Consider the following 22,221-nt stretch of genomic DNA (forward strand, 5'->3'; position numbering starts at 1 on the left):
ATCCTGAAGTTCCAAGGTGCTGTCAAAGCATCTATCAGAACCGCTCCCGGATCCCTGGATCTGGATCCGTAGCGAGGAAGTTTGGCGTTCTGGCGAGACGCCATGAGATCTATCTCTGGTTTGCCCCAACGTTGAAGTATTTGGGCAAAGACCTCCGGATGAAGTTCCCACTCCCCCGGATGAAGAGTCTGGCGACTCAAGAAATCCGCCTCCCAGTTCTCCACTCCCGGGATGTGGATTGCTGACAGATGGCAAGAGTGAGACTCTGCCCAGCGAATTATCTTTGATACTTCTATCATTGCTAGGGAGCTTCTTGTCCCTCCTTGATGGTTGATGTAAGCTACAGTCGTGATGTTGTCCGACTGAAACCTGATGAACCCCCGAGTCTTTAACTGGGGCCAAGCTAGAAGGGCATTGAGAACTGCTCTCAATTCCAGAATGTTTATTGGCAGGAGACTTTCCTCCTGACTCCATTGTCCCTGAGCCTTCAGAGAATTCCAGACAGCGCCCCAACCTAGAAGGCTGGCGTCTGTTGTTACAATTGTCCAGTCCGGCCTGCTGAACGGTATCCCCCTGGACAGATGTGGCCGAGAAAGCCACCATAGAAGAGAGTTTCTGGTCTCTTGATCCAGATTCAGAGTGGGGGACAAATCTGAGTAATCCCCATTCCACTGACTCAGCATGCACAATTGCAGCGGTCTGAGATGTAGGCGTGCAAAGGGAACTATGTCCATTGCTGCTACCATTAAGCCGATCACCTCCATGCATTGAGCTACTGACGGGAGTTGAATGGAATGAAGGACACGGCATGCATTTAGAAGCTTTGTTAATCTGTCTTCTGTCAGATAAATCTTCATTTCTACAGAATCTATAAGAGTCCCCAAGAATGGAACTCTTGTGAGAGGAAAGAGAGAACTCTTCTTTTCGTTCACTTTCCATCCGTGCGACCTTAGAAATGCCAGAACTAACTCTGTATGAGACTTGGCAGTTTGAAAGCTTGAAGCTTGTATCAGAATGTCGTCTAGGTACGGAGCTACCGAAATTCCTCGCGGTCTTAGTACCGCCAGAAGGGCACCCAGAACCTTTGTAAAGATTCTTGGAGCCGTAGCCAATCCGAATGGAAGGGCTACAAACTGGTAATGCCTGTTTAAGAAGGCAAACCTTAGATACCGGTAATGATCTTTGTGAATCGGTATGTGAAGGTAAGCATCCTTTAAATCCACTGTGGTCATGTACTGACCCTCTTGGATCATGGGTAAGATTGTCCGAATAGTTTCCATTTTGAACGATGGAACTCTTAGGAATTTGTTTAGGATCTTTAAATCCAAGATTGGCCTGAAAGTTCCCTCTTTTTTGGGAACCACAAACAGGTTTGAGTAAAACCCTTGTCCTTGTTCCGACCGCGGAACCGGATGGATCACTCCCATTAATAATAGATCTTGTACACAGCGTAGAAACGCGTCTTTCTTTATTTGGTTTGTTGACAACCTTGACAGATGAAATCTCCCTCTTGGGGGAGAGGATTTGAAGTCTAGAAGGTATCCCTGAGATATGATCTCTAGCGCCCAGGGATCCTGGACATCTCTTGCCCAAGCCTGGGCGAAGAGAGAGAGTCTGCCCCCCACTAGATCCGGTCCCGGATCGGGGGCCCTCGGTTCATGCTGTCTTTGGGACAGCAGCAGGTTTACTGGCCTGCTTGCCCTTGTTCCAGGACTGATTAGGCTTCCAGCCTTGTCTGTAACGAGCAACAGCTCCTCCCTGTTTTGGTGCAGTGGAAGTTGGCGCTGCTCCTGCTTTGAAATTCCGAAAGGGACGAAAATTAGACTGTCTAGCCTTAGCTTTGGCTTTGTCTTGAGGTAGAGCGTGGCCCTTACCTCCTGTAATGTCAGCAATAATTTCTTTCAAACCGGGCCCAAATAAAGTTTGCCCCTTGAAAGGTATACTAAGTAATTTGGACTTAGAAGTTACATCAGCCGACCAGGATTTTAGCCACAGCGCTCTGCGTGCCTGAATGGCGAATCCTGAATTCTTAGCCGTAAGTTTGGTTAAATGTACTACGGCCTCCGAAATGAATGAATTAGCTAGTTTAAGGACTCTAAGCCTGTCCGTAATGTCGTCCAGCGTAGCTGAACTAAGGTTCTCTTCCAGAGACTCAATCCAAAATGCTGCCGCAGCCGTGATCGGCGCGATGCATGCAAGGGGTTGTAATATAAAACCTTGTTGAATAAACATTTTCTTAAGGTAACCCTCTAATTTTTTATCCATAGGATCTGAAAAAGCACAGCTATCCTCCACCGGGATAGTGGTACGCTTAGCTAAAGTAGAAACTGCTCCCTCCACCTTAGGGACCGTTTGCCATAAGTCCCGTGTGGTGGCGTCTATTGGAAACATCTTTCTAAATATTGGAGGGGGTGAGAACGGCACACCGGGTCTATCCCACTCCTTAGTAACAATTTCAGTTAATCTCTTAGGTATAGGAAAAACGTCAGTACTCGCCGGTACCGCAAAGTATTTATCCAACCTACACATTTTCTCTGGTATTGCAACAGCGTTACAATCGTTGAGAGCTGCTAAGACCTCCCCTAGTAATACACGGAGGCTTTCCAATTTAAATTTAAAATTTGAAATATCTGAATCCAATCTGTTTGGATCAGAACCGTCACCTACAGAATGAAGCTCTCCGTCCTCATGCTCTGCAAGCTGTGACGCAGTATCAGACATGGCCCTAGAATTATCAGCGCACTCTGTTCTCACCCCAGAGTGATCACGCTTGCCTCTTAGTTCTGGTAATTTAGCCAAAACTTCAGTCATAACAGTAGCCATATCTTGTAATGTTATCTGTAATGGCTGCCCAGATGTACTAGGCGCCATAATATCACGCACCTCCCGGGCGGGAGATGCAGGTACTGACACGTGAGGCGAGTTAGTCGGCATAACTCTCCCCTCGCTGTTTGGTGAAATTTGTTCAATTTGTACAGATTGGCTTTTATTTAAGGTAGCATCAATACAGTTAGTACATAAATTTCTATTGGGCTCCACCTTGGCATTGGAACAAATGACACAGGTATCTTCCTCTGAATCAGACATGTTTAACACACTAGCAATAAACATGCAACTCGGTTACAATTTTATTTAATAAAAACGTACTGTGCCTCAAGAAGCACTAAACGATTAAATGACAGTTGAAATAATGAACTGAAAAACAGTTATAGCATCACTCTTAACAAACAACACAACTTTTTAGCAAAGGTTTGTTCCCATTAGTAAAATAACACTAATTAAATTTTAAACAACGTTTTAAATCACAGTCACTATATAAGTCTCACAGCTCTGCTGAGAGAATCTACCTCCCTTCAAAGAAGTTTGAAGACCCCTGAGTTCTGTTAGAGATGAACCGGATCATGCAGAAAAACTGACTGGAAATTTTTGATGCGTAGCAAAGAGCGCCAAAAACGGCCCCTCCCTCTCACACACAGCAGTGAGAGAGAAACGAAACTGTCATAATTAACACAAGCAAACTGCCAAGTGGAAAATAATGCCCAAATACTTATTCACTCAGTACCTCATTAATGCAAACGATTCTACATTCCAGCAAAAACGTTTAACATGAAAAATACCTAATAAAAGGTTTAATGTACTTTTACAGAGTAATTCCGGTGAAATACCATCCCCAGAATACTAAAGTGTAGAGTATACATACATGTTCATTATAACGGTATGGCAGGATTTTTTCATCAATTCCATTCAGAAAATAACAACTGCGACATACCTCAATGCAGATTCAACTGCCCGCTGTCCCCTGATCTGAAGCTTTTACCTCCCTCAGATGGCCGAGAAACAGCAATATGATCTTAACTACTCCGGTTAAAATCATAAGAAAAACTCTGGTAGATTCTTCTTCAAACTCTGCCAGAGAGGTAATAACACGCTCCGGTGCTATTGTAAAATAACAAACTTTTGATTGAAGTTCTAAAAACTAAGTATAATCACCATAGTCCTCTCACACCTCCTATCTAGTCTTTGGGTGCAAGAGAATGACTGGAGGTGACGTAGAGGGGAGGAGCTATATAGCAACTCTGCTGGGTGAATCCTCTTGCACTTCCTGTAGGGGAGCAGATAATATCCCAGAAGTAATGATGACCCGTGGACTGATCACACATAACAGAAGAAAATAGTGCCCAAAACATTTTTTCACCCAGTACCTCAGAGAAAAAAACGTTTTTACATGCCAGCAAAAAAACGTTTTACCTCAATAATTAATTGTCATTTAAAACCTATTGCAAGTCCCTGCAAAATAGGTTAAGTCTATGTATACAGTTTAAAAGCCAGAGAAGTACCATTTCCCAGAAAACTGAAGTGTAAAATATACATACATGACAGCCTGATATCAGCTACATCTACTGCATTCAAGGCTGAGTTTACATTATAACGGTATGGCAGGATTTTCTCATCAATTCCATGTCAGAAAATAATAAACTGCTACTTACCTCTTTGCAGATTAATCTGCCTGCCGTCCCCTGATCTGAAGTTTACCTCTCCTCAGATGGCCGAGAAACAGCAATATGATCTTAACTACTCCGGCTAAAATCATAGAAAAACTCAGGTAGATTCTTCTTCAAATTCTACCAGAGAAGGAATAACACACTCCGGTGCTATTATAAAATAACAAACTTTTGATTGAAGATATAAAAACTAAATATATCACCATAGTCCTCTCACACATCCTATCTAGTCGTTGGGTGCAAGAGAATGACTGGAGGTGACGTAGAGGGGAGGAGCTATATAGCAACTCTGCTGGGTGAATCCTCTTGCACTTCCTGTAGGGGAGCAGTTAATATCCCACAAGTAATGATGACCCGTGGACTGATCACACTTAACAGAAGAAAAGTTCCTTTCCCACCAGTAACAGTTGAAATAATGGAATCCAACTGAGAACCAAATAATTTGTTACCCTGGAAAGAAATGGAAAGTAAAGTTGATTTAGAAGCCATATCAGCATTCCAAGTTTTAAGCCATAAAGCTCTTCTAGCTAAAATAGCTAGAGACATAAACCTGACATCAACTCTGATAATATCAAAAATGGCATCACAGATAAAATTATTAGCATGTTGAAGAAGAATAATAATATTATGAGAATCACGATGTGTTACTTGTTGCGCTAAAGTTTCCAACCAAAAAGTTGAAGCTGCAGCAACATCAGCCAAAGATATAGCAGTTCTAAGAAGATTACCTGAACACAGATAAGCTTTTCTTAGAAAGGACTCAATTTTCCTATCTAGAGGATCCTTAAACGAAGTACCATCTGACGTAGGAATAGTAGTACGTTTAGCAAGGGTAGAAATAGCCCCATCAACTTTAGGGATCTTGTCCCAAAATTCTAATCTGTCAGGCGGCACAGGATATAATTGCTTAAAACGTTTAGAAGGAGTAAATGAATTACCCAAATTATCCCATTCTTTGGAAATTACTGCAGAAATAGCATCAGGGACAGGAAAAACTTCTGGAATAACTACAGGAGTTTTAAAAAACCTTATTTAAACGTTTAGATTTAGTATCAAGAGGACCAGAATCCTCTATTTCTAAAGCAATTAGGACTTCTTTAAGTAAAGAACGAATAAATTCCATTTTAAATAAATATGAAGATTTATCAGCATCAACCTCTGAGACAGAATCCTCTGAACCAGAGGAATCATCAGAATCAGAATGATGATGTTCAGTTAAAAATTCATCTGTAGGGAGAGAAGTTTTAAAAGATTTTTTACGTTTACTAGAAGGAGAAATAACAGACATAGCCTTCTTTATGGATTCAGAAACAAAATATATCTTATATTATCAGGAACATTCTGCACCTTAGATGTTGAAGGAACTGCAACAGGCAATGGTACTTTACTAAAGGAAATATTATCTGCTTTAACAAGTTTGTCAAGACAATCAATACAAACAACAGCTGGAGGAATAGCTACCAAAAGTTTACAGCAGATACACTTAGCTTTGGTAGATTCAGCACTTGACAGCGATTTTCCTGTAGTATCTTCTGACTCAGATGCAACGTGAGACATCTTGCAATATGTAAGAGAAAAAACAACATATAAAGCAAAATTGATCAAATTCCTTAAATGACAGTTTCAGGAATGGGAAAAAATGCCAAAGAACAAGCTTCTAGCAACCAGAAGCAATAAAAAAATGAGACTTAAATAATGTGGAGACAAAAGTGACGCCCATATTTTTTCGCGCCAAATAAGACGCCCACATTATTTGGCGCCTAAATGCTTTTTGGCGCCAAAAATGACGCCACATCCGGAACGCCGACATTTTTGGCGCAAAATAACGTCAAAAAATGACGCAACTTCCGGCGACACGTATGACGCCGGAAACGGAAATAGAATTTTTGCGCCAAAAAAGTCCGCGCCAAAAAATGACGCAATAAAATGAAGCATTTTCAGCCCCCGCGAGCCTAACAGCCCACAGGGAAAAAGTCAAATTTTAAGGTACGAAAAAATGTTAAATTAAAATGCATTATCCCAAATATGAAACTGACTGTCTGAAAATAAGGAAAGTTGAACATTCTGAGTCAAGGCAAATAAATGCTTGAATACATATATTTAGAACTTTATAAACAAAGTGCCCAACCATAGCTAGGAGTGTCACAGAAAATAAGACTTACTTACCCCAGGACACTCATCTACATATAGTAGATAGCCAAACCAGTACTGAAACGAGAATCAGTAGAGGTAATGGTATATATAAGAGTATATCGTCGATCTGAAAAGGGAGGTAAGAGATGAATCTCTACGACCGATAACAGAGAACCTATGAAATAGACCCCGTAGAAGGAGATCACTGCATTCAAATAGGCAATACTCTCCTCACATCCCTCTGACATTCACTGCACGCTGAGAGGAAAACCGGGCTCCAACTTGCTGCGGAGCGCATATCAACGTAGAATCTAGCACAAACTTACTTCACCACCTCCATCGGAGGCAAAGTTTGTAAAACTGAATAGTGGGTGTGGTGAGGGGTGTATTTATAGGCATTTTGAGGTTTGGGAAACTTTGCCCCTCCTGGTAGGAATGTATATCCCATACGTCACTAGCTCATGGACTCTTGCTAATTACATGAAAGAAAGAGCGATTCTCTCAACTAGTGGTAATTCTGGCAAGACAGATTCAAAACCAGTGCCACTCCACTTCCTCAGCATACTCCACTTCCTCAGCATACTCTGAGCCTCCGAGATGAAACCTGGCAAAAAGAGTGAAGTCCAAGATTGACCACATGACCATCATTACCACCAAAACACAGAGTCAGCGATGCCCTGAATGAGGTCACGACCTGATGAAGCTCTCTCATAACTTCACAAGTCCGATAGAAAGGTCTATGCAGACTAAAATAGCATCCAGGAATCCCACCCTGGTGCCTAACTCCAGAGAACTCTGGTCTAGATTTCTTCCAACTCTCAGGATCGAGAAAGGAGCAATGTACTGGAAATGCTGGTCCAGAAAAGCCAACCTTAGGAACCGAAAAAGTTCATGAGGAGGAAAAAAAAAAAAAAAGGTATGCTACCCTTCCACAACGGATCATCCATTACTTGTGGGATACCAATACCAAAGCTAAAGTACACGGATGAAGGGAGGGACAAGGCAGGTACTTAAACGGAAGGTACTACTGCCTGTAAAACCTTTCTCCCAAAAATAGCCTCCGAAGAAGCAAAAGTATCAAATTTGTAGAATTTGGAAAAAGTATGAAGCGAAGACCAAGTCGCCGCCTTGCAAATCTGTTCAACAGAAGCCTCATTTTTAAAGGCCCAAGTGGAAAGCCACAGCTCTAGTAGAATGAGCTGTAATCCTTTCAGGAGGCTGCTGTCCAGCAGTCTCATAGGCTAAGTGGATTATGCTTCTTAGCCAAAAAGAGAGAGAGGTTGCTGAAGCCTTTTGACCTCTTCTCTGTCCAGAGTAAACAACAAACAAAGCAGATGTTTGACGAAAATCTTTAGTAGCTTGTAAGTAAAACTTTAAAGCACGAACCACGTCCAGATTATGTAAAAGACGTTCCTTCTTTGAAGAAGGATTAGGACACAATGATGGAACAACAATCTCTTGATTGATATTCTTAGTAGATACCACCTTAGGCAAAAACCCAGGTTTTGTACGCAGAACCTTATCTGCATGGAAAATCAGATAAGGAGAATCACATTGTAAAGCAGATAACTCGGAGACTCTACGAGCCGAGGAAATAGCCATCAAAAAAAGAACTTTCCAAGATAAAAGCTTGATATCTATGGAATGAAGAGGTTCAAACGGAACCCCTTGAAGAACTTTAAGAACCAAATTTAAGCTCCATGGGGGAGCAACAGGTTTAAACACAGGCTTGATTCTAACCAACGCCTGACAAAACGCCTGCACGTCTGGAACATCCGCCAGACGCTTGTGCAAAAGAATAGACAGTGCAGAGATCTGTCCCTTCAAAGAACTAGCTGATAATCCTTTCTTCAAACCCTCTTGGAGAAAAGATAATATCCTGGGAATCCTAACCTTACTCCATGAGTAACTCTTGGATTCACACCAATAAAGATATTTACTCTATATCTTATGGTAGATTTTCCTGGTAACAGGCTTTCGTGCCTGTATTAAGGTATCAAATGACAGACTCTGAGAAAACTAACTATATTTCACCACTTTCCTCTTACTACCTCCATCTTTGTTGAGAGTTGCAAGAGAATGACTGGATATGGCAGTTAGGGGAGGAGCTATATAGCAGCTCTGCTGTGGGTGTCCTCTTGCAACTTCCTGTTGGGAAGGAGAATATCCCACAAGAAATGGATGATCCGTGGACTGGATACACCTTACAAGAGAAAGAAAGGTTTAACTGATAAGTCAAACTTCACTCCGTGAAAGACCCCGGGAAAATAAACTTCACAAGTCCTCCAAAGGAGGACAAGACCAGAAAGTAATTGCACCCCTCTCTGTAAGACAGGATCAAAGGAAGGAAACTGACCTGGGAGGCTAAGACTTGAAGCCTAGCTATGACCTCTAAGACCGATGGGTCTGGTACGTCCCCGAACCAAGCGACTGAAGGAGCCCAATGTGATCCAAGATAGGACCTGGAACTGGCCCCTCTTGCCAATCTAGTTTCGATTGGCCTATGCTCTGACTTATTCCAGGACAGAGACGGCCTTCAAAAACACCTAGATTGTTCCTGTTTAGCGGAGGTCTCTGACGCTGGGCATTAGCCTTACTAAAGGACTAACAGAAAGAAATTTGTCTCTCGGATGCGCTATGGAATCGCGGGACCAATTAAATCTCTCTCTCAAGCAGATGGAAAGATTAGCTTCAAAGTCATATCTGAGAGTGATAAAAGGCCTAGAAAAACCTGAAGCCCTAGGGCAAGAAATGTGCGAAATGCACAGAAAAAAATAAATAAATAAACACAACTCCAAGGCCTTAATTCTTTCAAGAAATATCAAGGTGAATCCCCCTCAAATTGAGATGCTCCAATAGGAAGTCTCTAGAAAACTGCGACAACCCAATTCATCAGTACATAAGATTACCCTCGTGATGAAACATCTTCATAATAAGTTTCCACTTATAACCAAGAGCTCTAAGATAAACTATCCTTAAAACAGAATAGTAATTAGATAGGCGAATGCACACAAAAAGTGATGGCCAAGCAGGGATGGGCAACACAACCCCCCATAGAGTCCGGAACTGGGAATCTTAAACAGGAAATAGACAAAAGGAAAGAGGTTCTCCATCCTTCTCCACCCACATTAATCCATTTAGTCCTCTGATTTAGGGCTCTAAAATTCGACGGGTGAAGCAGTACTAGTTATCTCCAATATCGACAAAACCTCTCTTAGAAGGAAGCGCAGCCGTACTACCCTAAATCGAAGGGCGAAATACTCCTCTGTCGGAGGAAATTAAGCAGCAGATACCGACCAAGAAGGTCCATACTCTGAAGCCTCCGAGAACACCGCATCCTCAAATGACTGATCAGATACAACTGTCAATTTACATGATGCTCCCTGGGCAGGCGTGCATGGATTAATCCTTAGTTTGCACGTAGCAGTACGAGGCAAAACGGCTAAGGCTGCAAACATCACCATACGGAATTGCGCAGTAACGTCTGGTGGAAAAAGGCCCCCTCCATGTGGAGGATTAGTGGGGCACGGGGAAGCTGCACGTGTAGGATCAGATACAGTAAATGTAGGGGACACACCTCACGGGACGAAGCGTCCTCAGAGGCGGAAGGCTCAGCGGCATCTAACATCTCAACATTGGTTGATGAAGACACCCTGTTGCGGCAAATGGAACATAATTGAGAGGGCTGGATTACCCAGACCTCCTCAAAATATACACAGGTATCTAATTCAGTAGTAGAGGACTCATCCTCTAAAATTTCAGAATCCTCCATAACTATGTAACGTTATATATACAGTAGAATCTCGATTATCCAGAACTCAAGCAACCAGCACTCTCAAACAACCGGATTTTTTTTTTTATTTTTTTTTAACATGTTAGAGCAAAAAGAAACAGCAGGAGCTGCGGTAAATAGAATGACGATAGACACACCTGCTACACTAACCCACTCATTAGACAAACAGTAATAGGGATAGAAAATATACCGCAGCACCTACTGGCAAGGGAGAGCCCAATGGGAGGATCCACTTCCACAGGATATAGAGCAACGATAGACACACTTATCTGCTACACTAAGCCACTCAGACAAATGATACAGTAATAATGACAGAAAATATACCGCAGCACTTACAATTGCATCAGCTTGGCAATCAGGACGGGCTATCTCACGGCAGTACAGCATCCCACTGTCATGTATCACTCTTCCGGACCAGGGGTCACACTACTACTGGCAAGGGAGAGTCCAATGGGAGGATCCACTTCAACAGAATGCTCAATCAATAGCTCAATCTCTTGCTGAAAACAATGCGTTTTATTTCCTGAATAAACACATTGTTTTCAACAAGAGATTGAGACGTTCTGGGAATGTGTTATTGATTGAGCATCCTGAAGTTTGCCTCATACGATACGTCTAGTGTGCGCCTCTAACCGGCTCCTGCCCATGTTAGACCTATTTTTAATAGTGACTCTCAAGCAACCAGAAATACACTTATCTGGAATCTACCGATCCCCATGGGTGCCGGTTAATTGAGATTCTACTGTAGTCAAATAAACAACTGGAACCTATACCCCCAATGGCTGGGGCACTCACCACCTCTATGACCCAGACAGTGTAGAGAAACTCGCTCCTCTCCGTAGTCACACGGTCAGGAATAGGAAACCGTAACCACTCCCGGTCACACGGTGCGCAATGCAGGACCGCCCCTGCTAAAGGAAATGCGCGCCAAGTCCAATAAAACTGCGCAGCTCTCAAAGTAAAGGAGCAACCTGTACGTTCCATATTAGCCTATGAGCCCAAAACATCCCACACAAAGAAGCAGAATAAATCACATAAACAGATATGATTAACACCCCACTGTTCAACAATCACCCTCAGGAGATATTAACCCTTGATTCCATAAAGATTAAGGAGTCTCACTGTGACCGTCTTCTAGCGTTAACATTTATGTGTAAAAATGAAACAAACTTACCAGAATCTATACCGTGGAACAGAAACACAGTCCTTCAAGTGGGACAGACTGTAGCATCGCTTCTGACATGGACTTGAGTGAAGAAAAGCAGGCAGCGAAACTCGTCAATGCTGATTGCTTAGGAGTTGTTAATATAAGTCTGGATGGTTTTGAAGAAAAAGACTTGCCCTGCATCTCCAGACTAACTTTCATCAATGCTCTTACTAAGACTGACAAGACTACTTAAAACTCCAGTCCCATACCGAAGGGCAGATACCCTTCTTAAGGAACTACTCAGAAATCTTCTGACACTTCTCTGCCAACCTCCTGTGACGAAAGGCAAAGAATGACTGGGGGATGAGGGAAGTGGGGGGGGTATTTAAGCCTTTGGCTGGGGTGTCTTTGCCTCCTCCTGGTGGCCAGGTTCAGTATTTCCCACAAGTAAGGAATGCAGCTATGAACTCTCCCTGTATTAAGGAAATAGGGATACTGAATTATGTAGCTTTACAAATGGACATTAAAGCGCAAAAATATAAACTATCAAATGTGTTATGTGCAAGCAAAAGTGCAATAGTAAAAAGTTCCAACTCATGCTTAAACACCACAAAAGGTTCAGTTAACTTTTTAAATGACCACCATGAGATTTCCTGCCTATAATAGCGCGAATCTCGCCGCCAATGGCAATACCGCACTATTATACCCTTCTTCCAGCAGGCCTCATGATATAGTGCAGTCCACTATTGAAAAAACAAGGCACATAGAAGACCAGCGACATACAGGGTTTGTTGCTGGTCGTTAAGGGGTTAAACATGTAGTCCCATTAAACAAATTTACAACGAAGAGTTTGTGTTGCCATCAAATGCCTGAATTTGAACCATAGCATCCTACAAATATGCATATTTCCCAGGCCCTCAATAATCATCACAATGCTAAAATACCTTGAATATCTTTGTGTGCCAAAACATAATTGTTCTAATGAACCATCTTAGGTACTTACAGCCAAAAGATCTCTACCATCTTCATCCAGTGGAGGCACCACCTTGCTGAAGTCTTGCCGTGCCCACCTAGGAAAAGTAGATTTGTAATCCGGCATAGAAGTCACACCAGGCCATGATATCTCATCTGGAGTCCCCAGTGTTCTGAAGATTCGAAATAGCTGATCAATTTCAGAGTCCCCTGGAAACAGAGCTCTCCTTGTGATCTGCAAATATTTAAATTTAGCAGCAAAGATTAATCTGGGGATTGAGTAAAGTGGCATAGAAAGAATGTACATAACTAAAAATGTTTAAAAATATAAATACATTGTAATACAATTGCTTACTTTAACCTTTTTTCCCCTTTTCTCCTTATTTTAATAAATTAGACTATTGGTTGAAGGAGTCAGATTATAGAAACAAATTTACATATCTATTAAAAATACATGTATGTATGCTTAAAAATTATAAAAACAAAATGTAGGTCATAATTCTTATTTAATCCTACAGGATTTAGAGTTTTCAAATTTTGAATCCACCAAACTTCTCTACTTTTAAATAACAATTCCCTATCCCCACCACTTGTCAGTTTTGGGATAGGGTCTATAATCTGGAACCTAAGATGGCTCACTGTATGCTCTGCCTCAATAAAATGGGCAGACTGGGAGGGTCCTATCCTCGCACCTGATAGAAGACTTGCGGGCACTGATTCTATTTTTAATAGGGCGTATGGTCTCGTCTACATAGCCCCGCCCACATGGGCATTTCAGTTAGTACACCACATGATCAGTGTCACATGTGTAAAAACCATTTATCTCACACCTCTATCATTCACTTGTGCTACATATTTGCCCTTTATCATAGAATTGCACTGTGCGCAGTGAAGGCAAGGATATGATCACTTCTTGGGGATAGATAGATTCCTTAGATAACACATTGTTTACAATTTGTAATAAAATATTTAGGATATCCCCTTTGTTTAAACTTGGCGACCATCTGTTTTAGTCTTACAGGTTGTAGGTTCTTATCTTTCACATTTCTCAGTGTTCTAATGAACTGGCTCTTGGGGATAGAGTTAAAAAGAAAAATTTATGCTTACCGGATAAATTTATTTCTTTTTTGACACGAGTCCACGGATCATCTTAATTACTAATGGGATATTCACCTCCTGGCCAGCAGGAGACAAAGAGCACCACAGCAGAGCTGTTAAATAGCTCCTCCCTTCCCTCCCACTCCAGTCATTCGACCGAAGTTAGGAAGAGAAAGGAAAAGCCAAGGTGCAGAGGTGTCTGAAGTTTACATTTACCCACAACCTGTCTATAAGAACAGGGCGGGCCGTGGACTCATCGTGTCAAAAAAGAAATTTATCAGGTAAGCATAAATTTTCTTTTCTTTTTTTAAGACACGAGTCCACGGATTATCTTAATTACTAATGGGATTCAATACCCAAGCTAGAGTACACAGATGATACGGGAGGGACAAGACAGGGAACCTAAACGGAAGGCACCACTGCTTGAAGAGCCTTTCTCCCAAAAACAGCCTCAGCCGAGGCAAAAAAAGTGTCAAATTTGTAAAACTTAGAAAAAGTGTGGAGAGAGGACCAAGTTGCAGCCTTGCAAATCTGTTCCACAGAAGCTTCATTTTTGAATGCCCATGAGGAAGCAACAGCCCTTGTAGAATGAGCCGTAACGCTCTCAGGAGGCTGCTGTCCAGCAGTCTCATATGCAAAACGTATGATGCTCTTCAGCCAAAAAGAAAGAGAGGTAGCCGTAGCTTTCTGTCCCTTACGTCTTCCCAAGAAAACCACAAACTAAGAAGAAGACTGACGAAAGTCCTTAGTCGCCTGCAGGTAAAACTTTAAAGCACGACCACGTCCAAATTGTGCAAAAAAGTCTTTCCTTCTTAGAAGGATTTGGACACAAAGAAGGAACCACAATCTCCTGATTAATGTTCCAGTCAGAAACAACTTTAGGAAGAAATCCTAATTTCGTACGCAAAACTACCTTATCTGAATGGAAAATAATATAAGGAGACTCATACTGTAATGCCGAGAGTTCTGACACTCTCCGAGCATAAGAAATAGTTACCAGAGATAAAGCCTTCCAAGATAACAACTTAATATCTAAGGAATGCATAGGCTCAAATTGAGCCCCTTGAATAACATTGAGAACTAAATTAAGACTCCATGGAGGAGTAACTGGTTTGAACAAAGGCCTGATCCTGACCAAAGGCCTGAGAAAAAGACTGTACATCTGGGACATCCGCCAGATGTTTGTCTAACAAGATAGATAAAGCTGAGATTTGACCCTTTAGGGAACTAGTCGATAAACCTCTCTCCAAACCCTACTGGAGACAAGATAAAATCCTAGGAATCCTAACTCTACTCCATGAGTAGCCCTTGGATTCACACCAATAAAGATATTTACGCAAAATCTTATGGTAAATCCTTTTAGTTTACAGGTTGACGAGCCTGAATCATGGTCACTATGACCAAATCAGAAACACCACGCTTGAATAAAATCAAGCGTTCAATCTCCAAGTAGTCCGCTTCAGAGAAACTAGATTTGGGTGAAGGAAGGACCCTTAATCAGAAGGTCTTTCCGCAACAGAAGTCTCCAGGGTGGTAGAGATGTTATCTCCACTAGATCTGCATACCAAATCCTGTGAGGCCAGTGCTATGAGGATCACCGAGGCCCTTTCCGGTTTGATTAGAGCAATTACTTGAGGAAGAAGAGCAAACGGAGGAAACGGGTATGCTAGATTGAATGTCCAAGGGGCCGCAAGAGCATCTATCAGTTCCGCCTGGGGGTCCCTAGAACTCGACCCGTATCTCGGGAGCTTGGTATTCTGCCTCAATGTCATGATCTAACTCCGGCTGACCCCACTTGAGGATCAGACTGGAGAACACTTCTGGATGGAGCTCCCACTCCCCAGGATGAAAGGTCTGTCTGCTCAGAAAATCCGCCTCCCAGTTGTCGACCCCTGGGATGTGGATCACCGACAGACAGCAAGAATGGGCTTCCGCCCACTAAATTATTTTGGATACCTCTGTCATTGCCAAGGAACTCCTTGTTCCTCCCAGATGATTGACGTAGGCCACTGACGTTATGTTGTCCGACAGGAACCTGATAAACTGAATCAAGGCTAACTTGGGCCAGGACAAGAGAGCATTGTAGATCACTCTCAGATCCAGAATGCTTATGGGTAAAACCGACTCTGCCTGAATCCATATTCCTCGAGCCTTTAGAGAGCCCCAGACTGCTCCCAACCCTAGAAGGCTGGCATCTGTTGTCACAATCACCCAAGATGGTCTGCGAAAGCATGTTCCCTGGGAGAGATGATCCAGAGACAACTACCTTTGAAGAGAGTCCCTTGTCTCCTGCTCCAGTAGAAGCCGAGGGGACAAGTCTGAATAATCTCTGTTCCATTGTCTCAGCATGTTCAACTGCAGAGCTCTGAGATGAAAGTGAGCAAACGGGAAGATGTCCATTGCCGCCACCATCAGCCCAATAAACTCCCTGCACTGAGCCACTGATGGACGAGGAGTGGACTGAAGGGCTAGACAAGTATCGATAATCTTTCATTTCCTGACTTCTGTCAGAAAAATCTTCATAGACAGAGTCTATTATGGTTCCTAAGAAAGTTACCCTTGTGTTTGGAATTAAGGATCTTTTCTAAATTCACATTCCAGCCGTGGGATCTTAGGAAGGACAACACCAAGTCCGTGTGGGATCTTGATAGCTGAAAGGACGGCACCTGAAATAAAAGTCGTCCAGATAAGATGCCACTGCAATGCCCTTTGATCGAAGCACCGCCAATAGACATCCTAGAACCTTTGAAGATCCTGGGAGCTGTGGCAAGACTGAAAGGAAGAGCCACAAACGGGAAGTGTTTGTCCAGAAAGGCAAACCTTAAGTACTTGTGATGATCCCTGTGAATGGGAACATGTAGATACGCGTCTTAAAGGACAGTATCCTGAGAAACTTGTTTAGACTCTTAAGGCCTAAAATTGGCCTGAAGGTTCCCTCTTTTTTTGGGGACCACTAACAGATAATGATCACAAAACAAAAAAACTTGATTGAGGAGAACCTGCCCCCTTACAGGTCGGGTGCACTCCCCTCATGTGTCAGCAGCAAGTTTCTTAAACTGATTTCCCCTATTCTAAGTCCAATAGGGTCTCCGTGCTTGGGAGGAATAAAAGAAATTCCCTTTCCACTATATTACATTAAAGGGGCCTATGCACCTAAAGGCCCTTCTCCTATTGGAAAAGAAATGTCTGTCCATAGAAGCAGACAACGCAACAAGCCAGTACGACGCCGCACTGGAAACAGTAGGCACACCAACCGCAGGTTGCTCTAGACCAATGAGGGGATTCTATTTTCCCCTGGATATCTTCCTTCTAAGTGTAGGGGAAGAAAAAGGGGGGGCCCTATAACCCTATCTGGTACAGGAATACTTCCACCATGACGATTCCATCATAATATTAGGAAAATCTACTGGTGTCTGAGCCACCCAGAGTTGCTAAAACTTCCTCAAGAAGCTCCTGATCAGATAAAGGAATTTACCTCATTCGAGACTGAGAATTCCTTGTCCGGAATTACCAAAAAAAAATCTCTCCTTAGCGGCAGGGAAGAAACATTTGAAATAACCCCTACCGAGTCATTCACACTATTCTGAGTGAAGACCTCATGCTCAATTTTTTTTCAACAGCGTGGGTAAAAAGAATAGATAATGTATTAAAAGCAGGGCAACTCCATCATAAATTGTAACACCTTAGGAGAAATTTGTTGTATGTTTGACCATTGTTAGTATGCTCCTAAGCAGTATGTGCCTAACAGAAGAAGTATTGGAACAAGTATATCCTCATCAACTAAAGATTTCTCAATATATGAGAAATAGAAGCGGATTGGTAGAACCGCATTGGAATCTAAGCCTAAAAGAAGAGACCTCTAGCAGGGACTCTTGGACCACCTTTACTCGTAAAGGATGGATTACACAAAAACAGCTGGATTCTTTAACAAAATAAGCACATAAAAAAACGTTACTGTCTCTTTAAATTTTAAAAAGGAACTTTTTATTTCTGTGTGCAGGGGTAAGCTAAATTAGCATGCAAACATTGCAGAATTATCGGAAACGTTAATCCTTTGTTCACATATCGCCATGACATTAAAGGAGTGATGTCTTGTGCAGCAATACCCGAAGGGGATTGTGAGGAACCGCAGGGCACTGTATGTGTGCTAAAAAATTTAATGTACACTTCATTAATCAATCTGCCTCACCTATGGCAGAAGAATTAAATAAGAAGCGATATCTTGCACAGCAACTCCAGATGGAATTTGCGGAGAACCGCAGGGCACTGCATGTGTGTTATCAAATGTAATGTACATTTACTTAATCAATCTGACTCACATATGGCAGAATAATTGATAAGACTTAACCAGTTAGTAAAAATCAACCTATAGCAGGTGTTACTGTCTCTTTAAATGTTAGAGTCACATCTTTATTTTAACAATGTCAGAAATAATTGAATAAGTATGAGAGGAATTTCGGTATTGCCTAACACACTCTACATCTCAGGATGACCCAGATGCGGCATCAGACATCCTCTTTACACCAGTCCTGTCCTTGCTATAGCGCTGTCTTAAGCGCAAGAACTGTGACAAGCATTGCTCCGTTTCGTCCGATAACCGGAAGTGAAGGAAGTACCATATGCAAGGCGCACATTCTAAACTTAAATTCCTCCACTCTTTGCGATTTCCAGAAGTGAAAGGATGAAGGAGTGTAAATATTGGTGCCCTTTATAACCTCTGTCTCTCTTGGGCGTTTCACCAGCCATCTCCCGGTCGCCATAGTTTAAGTAAAGGCGCCGGGAGTAAAGACAAAATTTGTCAACTTGAAAAAAAAAAAAGCTGCTCAGTCTGCTATCTTTAAGAATAACAACCGGGAGCAAGAGAACAGACTGAACAGCTTCTTTAGTTCCAACAGCTGTCCAGTCCGATAGTGCTATAAGACAGAAAAAAAAAACCTTAAGAGCACATACTCTGACACACTCCATTGAATCCTACGATCGACTATTAATAAATGAGACCGTCCGGAGATGAGACATGTCACCCAGTGCCTGCGTTCTAGCTGCCATAACGTCTCCTGATAGACTAGGAGAATCTGAGCCCAAGTTCAATGAGGTCTAAATTAATAAAGTACACAAACTTTTTCTGAGATCCTTCTATCCCCAGAAATAAAGTCAGCACTTACCTCATCTTCTGCCTGGCAGCAAGGCAGTTCCCAGGTTTAGGAGGTACTCTCCCTCCATTGGCACTGTATAAAAACGAAAATCCTGAATAAAATTCCTCAGGTTTTCTCTGTAAGGGCAGCAATAATATGGGAGGCGCAGTGAGAATTATGTCCCACAAGTTCCGATTGCTCTAAAGCCACCAAAGCTCTACTGAAGAGACATATGGACTATGGCTACACCCTAGAACAAAGCGGCACAATCTTGCACTACTTTAAAAATAATAAACTCTTGATTGAAGAATCTAATCTAACACCTCACTTTACCTCTTCCTATCACTAACGTAGGCAAAGAGAATGTCTGGAGTGGGGGGGGGGGGGGGAAGGGAGGAGATATTTAACAGCTCTGCAGTGGTGCTCTTTGCCTCTTCCTGCTGACCAGGAGGTGAATATCCCATTAGTAATTAAAGGGACAGTACACTGTAAAATAGTTTTTCCATAAATGTATTTTAAATGATTTGTTATTCCAACTGCAGAGTATAAAATATTTGAGAAATTGCATTTTCGGGTTTGTGTATCTGAAGTAGCTGGTTTTGTGCTATGAAACCACAGCCTATTACAATGGGTTGAGCTTCAGGTAATATCAGATCTCATTATGTTATCACTTTTATGTACACAGACTTGCTTCCTTATCTTATATTTGTCTGGAACACCAAAGCTCAATACATAGAGAGAACAATGGAAAATTATAATTTTATTACTTAACTATCCTGCATCCCACTGGGACTGTAATCTCTTCTGCTGGTTGTGTTTACTTAGGCTTGTCAATAGCGTATACGCCAGTATCAAAACTTTCAGTATAGGTTGGGAAACCACAAGCTAAATCAGCTATTTCAAATGCTGAAATATGAGTAAAGGAGCTACTTGCAACCAATTTAATACACTCTAGCAGGTAAAAGGGATCATTGGGAATAATTTAAAGGGGAGAAAGTTTTTGGGTGAACTGTCCCTTTAAGATGATCCATGGACTCATCGTGTCTTAAAATAGAAAACACTTTTGGGATGGTAGCTGTCATAATGTAGAAGTGTATTACGATCACTAGGTTTATTGTATAGATCTGTAGTTAGCATTCAGTCTTTTATATACCACTGCATCCAAATAACTTATGCTGCTTTCTGAGTGATTCAAAGTAAATCTCAGCGTCTGTGCTTCTATTTAATTCATCCACGAATACCTGTAATGTGATTAAGGTGCCCTCCATACGCCAAATACATCATCTATATAAAACATACATATAATAATATAATATAATAATAATATAATAACAATAAAATAATAATAATAATATTAATATAATATAATATATACACATACATATACACAGTGGATATAAAAAGTCTACACACCCCTGTTAAAATGTCAGGTTTCTGTGATGTAAAAAAAAAATGACAAAGGTAAATCATTTCAGAACTTTTTCCACCTTTAATGTGACCTATAAACTGTACAACTCAATTGAAAAACAAACTGAAATCTTTTAGGTAAAGGGAAATAATAAAAATTATATATATATATATATATATATATATATATATATATATATATATATATATATATATATATATATATATATATATATATATATATATATAATATGGTTGAATAAGTGTGGACACCCTTTTATAATTGGGGATGTAGCTGTGTTCAGAATTAAGCAATCACATTAAAAATCATGTTGGGGGGCGGAGCCGACCAGAGAAGAGCATGGTCGCAAACTTTTAGAGCTCCGGCAGTGATCAGCCAGATAGGGGCTCAACCTGGGGGATAATCTATCTTTATCAGCTTAAAGGGCACCAAAAACAAACCCTAACTAGCAAAGGAGACATGCCGCCACAATGACGGACGGTTCTATCAAGCAGAAGTGACTTTCTATCTACAGCGGCAGTGAGCGAGGCCTAACTGTGAGCTGAGAAGCCTCCCTAAAGTTTGCACAACATCGCTGCAGATGAGCTGCGCACAGCGCCAAGTTGGTTGTCGGCAGTACCCGATCACATTTTCCAAGTAAGGTGCAACAGGAAGACATAAAAGCCCTCAGACCCCCCGAGTGTACAAATCAAGGGCCACTGAGATTGCAAGACACCGGCCCCTGCAAAGACGCCATAAGAGGTACGTCACACATACACGGCACTAAAGTGGAACAGGTCACCTTTCAACAAACCCTAGTATTACGGTGACAGAATAAAACCACAGTCAAAGTAATAAGCCTAGGGCTTTAACCTGCCATAAAGCAGCTAGACAAGGTTACAGAACAAACTAAGAGGGAACTCCATTTTATTATACCACACAATAACTGCAGTTACACTATCAAGGCTGCCAGGAATAAAAACAAAAATGACAAACAAAAACCAGCAACCCCAGGAGCAGGGAAACTTAAAGGGACAGTCAACACCAGAATTTTTGTTGTTTAAAAGATAGATAATCCCTTTATTACCCATTCCCCAGTTTTGCAAAACCAACACTGTTATATTAATACACTTTTTACTTCTGTGACTAACTTGTATCTAAGCATCTTCTGACCTCCCCTAATCACATGACTTTTAGTTATTATCTATTGACTTGCATTTTAGCCAATTAGTGCAGTGTCTGCCATTAGCGTGATCACAATGCTATCTATATGGCCTACATGAGCTTGCTCTCCCCTGCTGTGAAAATTAAATAAAATAGAGGCGGCCTTCAAGGGCTTAGAAATTATATGTGCCTTCCTAGGTTTGCTTTCAACTAGAATACCAAGAGAACAAAGCAAAATTGTTGATAAAAGTAAATTGGAAAGTTGTTTAAAATTACATGCCCTATTTGAAAAACAGAATTTATGTTTACCTGATAAATTACTTTCTCCAACGGTGTGTCCGGTCCACGGCGTCATCCTTACTTGTGGGATATTCTCCTCCCCAACAGGAAATGGCAAAGAGCCCAGCAAAGCTGGTCACATGATCCCTCCTAGGCTCCGCCTACCCCAGTCATTCGACCGACGTTAAGGAGGAATATTTGCATAGGAGAAACCATATGTTACCGTGGTGACTGTAGTTAAAAAAAAAAAAAAATTATCAGACCTGATTAAAAAAACCAGGGCGGGCCGTGGACCGGACACACCGTTGGAGAAAGTAATTTATCAGGTAAACATAAATTCTGTTTTCTCCAACATAGGTGTGTCCGGTCCACGGCGTCATCCTTACTTGTGGGAACCAATACCAAAGCTTTAGGACACGGATGAAGGGAGGGAGCAAATCAGGTCACCTAAATGGAAGGCACCACGGCTTGCAAAACCTTTCTCCCAAAAATAGCCTCAGAAGAAGCAAAAGTATCAAATTTGTAAAATTTAGAAAAAGTGTGCAGTGAAGACCAAGTCACTGCCTTACATATCTGATCAACAGAAGCCTCAT

At 41.7% G+C, this 22,221-nt stretch overlaps 1 protein-coding gene across 1 annotated transcript in view; it reads right to left on the reverse strand.

The window, feature by feature from the left end:
* Nucleotides 1-22,221, reverse strand: part of CDK2 (cyclin dependent kinase 2) — a 192,091-nt gene that overhangs the window by 76,438 nt on the left and 93,432 nt on the right. Inside the window, exon 6 of the mRNA XM_053708119.1 lies at nucleotides 12,579-12,782. Within this exon, the coding sequence (XP_053564094.1) occupies nucleotides 12,579-12,782 (204 nt within the window). The remainder of the gene's footprint in view (nucleotides 1-12,578; nucleotides 12,783-22,221) is intronic.

Source organism: Bombina bombina, chromosome 3 (assembly GCF_027579735.1).
Source record: "Bombina bombina isolate aBomBom1 chromosome 3, aBomBom1.pri, whole genome shotgun sequence".
NCBI lineage: Eukaryota > Metazoa > Chordata > Amphibia > Anura > Bombinatoridae > Bombina > Bombina bombina.